General features: G+C 56.0%; 3 protein-coding genes across 3 annotated transcripts; all 3 read right to left on the reverse strand.

Moving 5' to 3' along the window:
- Positions 1–630: 630 nt before the first annotated feature.
- On the reverse strand, positions 631–1,257 carry DQ04_09851000 (hypothetical protein; the record flags this gene model as incomplete). Its single annotated transcript, XM_009316069.1, has 1 exon — positions 631–1,257. The coding sequence occupies one exon, from the start codon at positions 1,255–1,257 to the stop codon at positions 631–633; it is 627 nt and encodes a 208-aa protein (XP_009314344.1).
- Positions 1,258–2,022: 765 nt separating this feature from the next.
- Positions 2,023–2,295, reverse strand: DQ04_09851010 (hypothetical protein; the record flags this gene model as incomplete). Its single annotated transcript, XM_009316070.1, has 1 exon — positions 2,023–2,295. One exon carries the CDS (start codon positions 2,293–2,295, stop codon positions 2,023–2,025), a length of 273 nt encoding a protein of 90 aa, XP_009314345.1.
- An 899-nt stretch (positions 2,296–3,194) lies between these two features.
- DQ04_09851020 (hypothetical protein) lies at positions 3,195–3,791 on the reverse strand (the record flags this gene model as incomplete). Its single annotated transcript, XM_009316071.1, has 1 exon — positions 3,195–3,791. The coding sequence occupies one exon, from the start codon at positions 3,789–3,791 to the stop codon at positions 3,195–3,197; it is 597 nt and encodes a 198-aa protein (XP_009314346.1).
- Between the last annotated feature and the right edge of the window lie 209 nt (positions 3,792–4,000).

Consider the following 4,000-nt stretch of genomic DNA (forward strand, 5'->3'; position numbering starts at 1 on the left):
GTAGGTGACTATGGCAGAGACCCTCGGCACGCACACCTTCTCTACTACCTCACTCCGAGCATGGCTCGTTCAATGGGGCCTCCCCTTTTCGCGCCACACGCCTGAAGCAGCAGCAGCGATCGAACGCGAAGACAGCCGCAGCAATCAGCAGTGCGCCGCCAACCGACACGGAGACGGCCACTGCGACGACCCAGCTCCTCCCCCTCGTTTCATTTCTTTTTCCCCCCGTGTGCTCTGCTCCTTTGCTTTCGCCCTCAGCGCTTTCTTTGCTCGCCCCACTCCACGGCGACAAAAGACTCACGTCATGCAGGAGGTTGCCGCTTGGCGCGTCGGGGTCGCCGAGGCTGGGGTAGCTGCGCAGAACCTGCGCGCGCTGCTCCGGCGGGACGTACTCCCGGATCCAACTCGCCGCCAGCCACTCGAACGCATCGCATTCCACCCCCGTCAACGATGCACGACAACATTGTCTCGCAGATGCCTGGAAGACCGTCCATCCAGCTGAGCGAGTCGGCGGGCGCCGAGGAAGAAGATGAGGAGGGAGAGAACGGCGCTGGGGACGACGAGGAGGAGTCGGACGAATCCATGGCGTTCGTGGCAGCGGTGCCCCTTTTGGACCCGTAGATCGATGGGTCAAACCAAAACGCACCCGTCTTCGCCATAATGCGCATGAGGGCGGCATAGAGCGGGATGTACTGGTCCCACGTCAGCTGCTTGCAGAACACATTGGACAGCGGCGTGAAGAGCTCCCCGCTCGTGGCGCGAGCCGCGGGGCACGTCGTCGCGATGTTGACAAGGTCCACCTGCCGGGACTCGACGCCACCCCCGCTCGCCTGCCGGCTCAACAACAAAGTGGTCGTCGGTAAAGTTGCCGAACGCGGTGCCGTTGTCAGCCATGCGCTCGGCGGCCACCACTTGGCACCACTCCCCGTCCTGGGTGCCAGGGATGCGATCTACCACCTCCACGTCACGAACAGCAACGGCGCCGCGGCTTCCAGTCGTCACGTCCACATCCCCGGCGATGCATGAAGGACATGAAATCCAGAAGCATGTGCCGTCGATGCGTGTATTGCACCCATTAAAGGGAGATTTGGAGCCCGCAATGATCCCATTCAGCACCGCATTGTCAGGAAAATCCAGCATGAGGACACCCAAGTTCCGCGGCCATGCGTAGTCCACCTCGCTGCTCTGCAGTTTTCCAAGCCCCCCCCCCACCCTCACCAGGCAGTCATACAGCATGTTGTTGGTGCCACGCTCCATAATACGGCACTCCGTGACCACGCCGCAGCCGACGCAGTCCCCGCGTCGGGAAGTCGGGCTGAACCTTCCACAGCGATCCTGCGCATCCAGCGAGCCGCTTCGGCATTTCGGTCGGTCCCAGAAATATACTGTCCCCAGAGGCAATGAAAGCCGGTGTTATAAGTGAAGAACCACACGACTCTGAGAAATAGTTAATGGTGCCAGATGCACGACCATTTACCGAGACGTCAATCACCAGATCCCGTGCCCACCCCCACTTGTCGTACAATTCGCCACGATTATGAAGGTCATAGTTATCCTGTTGTTTGATGAGAATTTTGCCGCACTTCAGAAAGGCTGCATCCCGTTGTGGCGTATCAGCCAATAAAGAAACGGACTCAGCGGGGCGTGAATTAAACAAGGGGGGAAGCGTCGGCCGTGGCCCAGAGGTTTCGGGAGACTTCGTAGTGGTGGGACGTGGCGGCAATGTTGGCGGAGGGAGGAACGTTGGCTGCACTGTGGGAAGGACCTCGGGCTGCGAATCGTCCGGGGCTGGGGGGACTGTTCCGTGTGGGTTCAATTGGTTGACCCGTCGCCAAGGAAGATCACTTTTCCGCGTGAGGGGCCCATCGTGCAGGTGTCATTCTTGCAGGCATAATCACGGATCCCGTCGAAGCGATCCATTATCGCGTCGAACCTGTCCTGCTCCCACGTGTGTCCGGGAGTATCCCGGTAGTCGGGGTTTTCATCCTTCACACGCATGATGGTCACCTCCTTGTTGTTGTCTTACAAGAATGATTCAACTTGTCTCATGATATCTTCGAACTCTACCGAGCCCTCCGGCCAGAATATCGGATTGCCATGCACGACGTAAAGATGTCGATTCCAGAAAGTCAGGCGAATGTCAAGAAACCGCACACCAGCCCTCACCTCTGCCAGAACGTCGTTACTCTGGCACTGGTGAAAGAAGTAACCCTCGTAAGGATATGTGCCGCTCTCATGCGTTCCAGGTATGGTTAGATCCAGGAAGATACGTTTGTTGTCGTCAATGCGGGACATCCAGTTTGGCTGTGTGGCTACGAGCCTGCGACCGTAGCCAGGGTGTCCACTCGCTGTTCAGACGCCGTTGGCGACAGCGACGCAGACAAGCACCACAAGTAGCGTCCTCAGTGTCATCTCTACCCTCAGTATTCACAAGACAAGGGAAGAGAGCGAAGGGATGCACTAAAACAAGACATACACACAGCCCCAGCCCCTTCCTTCATCGCACGCTGCCACGCTTGTCGTTTCTCAAGGACACGGCATGACGACAGTGTACGCATGCAGATATAAGCGAAGCAGTTGCATTGTCATACGAGGGGACGCTACGACAGGGAGTTGCTCTACGAGGCCGTCACAGAGGCGGCCACCAAGACCAAAAAAATCCCCTCCTTCCACCGTCTGACCCATGCGTGGGGCATTTGGAAAGGGCAGGAAAAAACGAAAGAAAAAAGATAGAAAAGGGGCAAGGAAGGGGGCGAAAAAAAAAATCACATAGTCAACACACACACACCATAGTTGTTTCAACATAAGCTGTCACACTGCTCTAACAAAGGTGCAGCGGCGGGGATTAGCGTCAGTGAGCCACTTGCTTCTTTCCTTCTCTGAAGGGGAAAGAGGGAAGAGGTGGAGGAGGAGGAAAGACTTGGCACCCGAGTCTCACTCTAATCATAGTTTCAGAAAAGTCATCTGCACAAAGGCACTGGAAAGAAATCAACAGCCAGCGCCACCTCCACACAACTAATAAAAGGGATTTACCCTGGAATACGCACAACTTGAAGTGGAACAGTGTGGGGATGAAAGAAAAAGATGAATGCATGAGAGTTGGACGTGCAGTGCGACTGCCACAACAGTCTTGTCCTCGCGTGCGCAAACCCCTGGCTACGATCGCTTGCGTGCGTGCGTGCATGGAGGCAATATCACACCCGGGTGTCAGCATACAAACCGCCCTTGTCATCCGAAGAAATGCTATTCGCCACGCTCACCCCGAAGCACTGCACAACAGCGCCAACCATAAACACTCCACAGGCGGCGCAAATGAAGCCGAATGCCTCCGCGTACCGCAGCCCCTGACTCTTCAGGGATGTGTAGTGGTCGCGCAAGGGGTGGGACTCATCCTGGCAAAGATCCGCAACATACACGTGGGCAAGAAGACCCACACAGATCACGCACGCAAGGAATGCAATGAAGCTCAAGATGGACACGCTGTATACAACAAATCCCCTGCGCTGACTGACGAGTATCTGCATGATTGCGAGAACAACGATGGCCACGCCACCGAGCGTTGCAATTACAGCAAAGGCCTCGGAGGCGAAGAAGTACCGCACAAAGGTTTTGCATCCTTCGGTGGATACACGTATTATACTGTGGTCGACTTTGAGTCTGCCATACCACAAGGTGGTGAACTCAGTTCCCATTGTCCTCTCCCCACGGAACACAGGGAGGGTGTTTGTGAGCACACCGAAGAGGGTGCCCAACACGGCGAGGACCAGCACAGCCACACGGCACCAGACCATGGGATATATCTTTTCCTGGGGGCAATCGCAGAGAGCCTTACTGTGGCAGAGGTGTTGAGTGGCAGAGAGAGAAGCAGGGAAAAAGAAAAAGAGAGAGACAGATAGAAAGACAGAGAGAGAGAGAGAGAGAGATAAAATAGGGAAAAACACCGACACGCACACGCACACACATAGTGTGGTCAAAAACAAATAGGAAATCGGATGCGCAT

The sequence above is a fragment of the Trypanosoma grayi genome (assembly GCF_000691245.1).
Source record: "Trypanosoma grayi strain ANR4 Tgr_985_V1, whole genome shotgun sequence".
Lineage (NCBI taxonomy): Eukaryota > Euglenozoa > Kinetoplastea > Trypanosomatida > Trypanosomatidae > Trypanosoma > Trypanosoma grayi.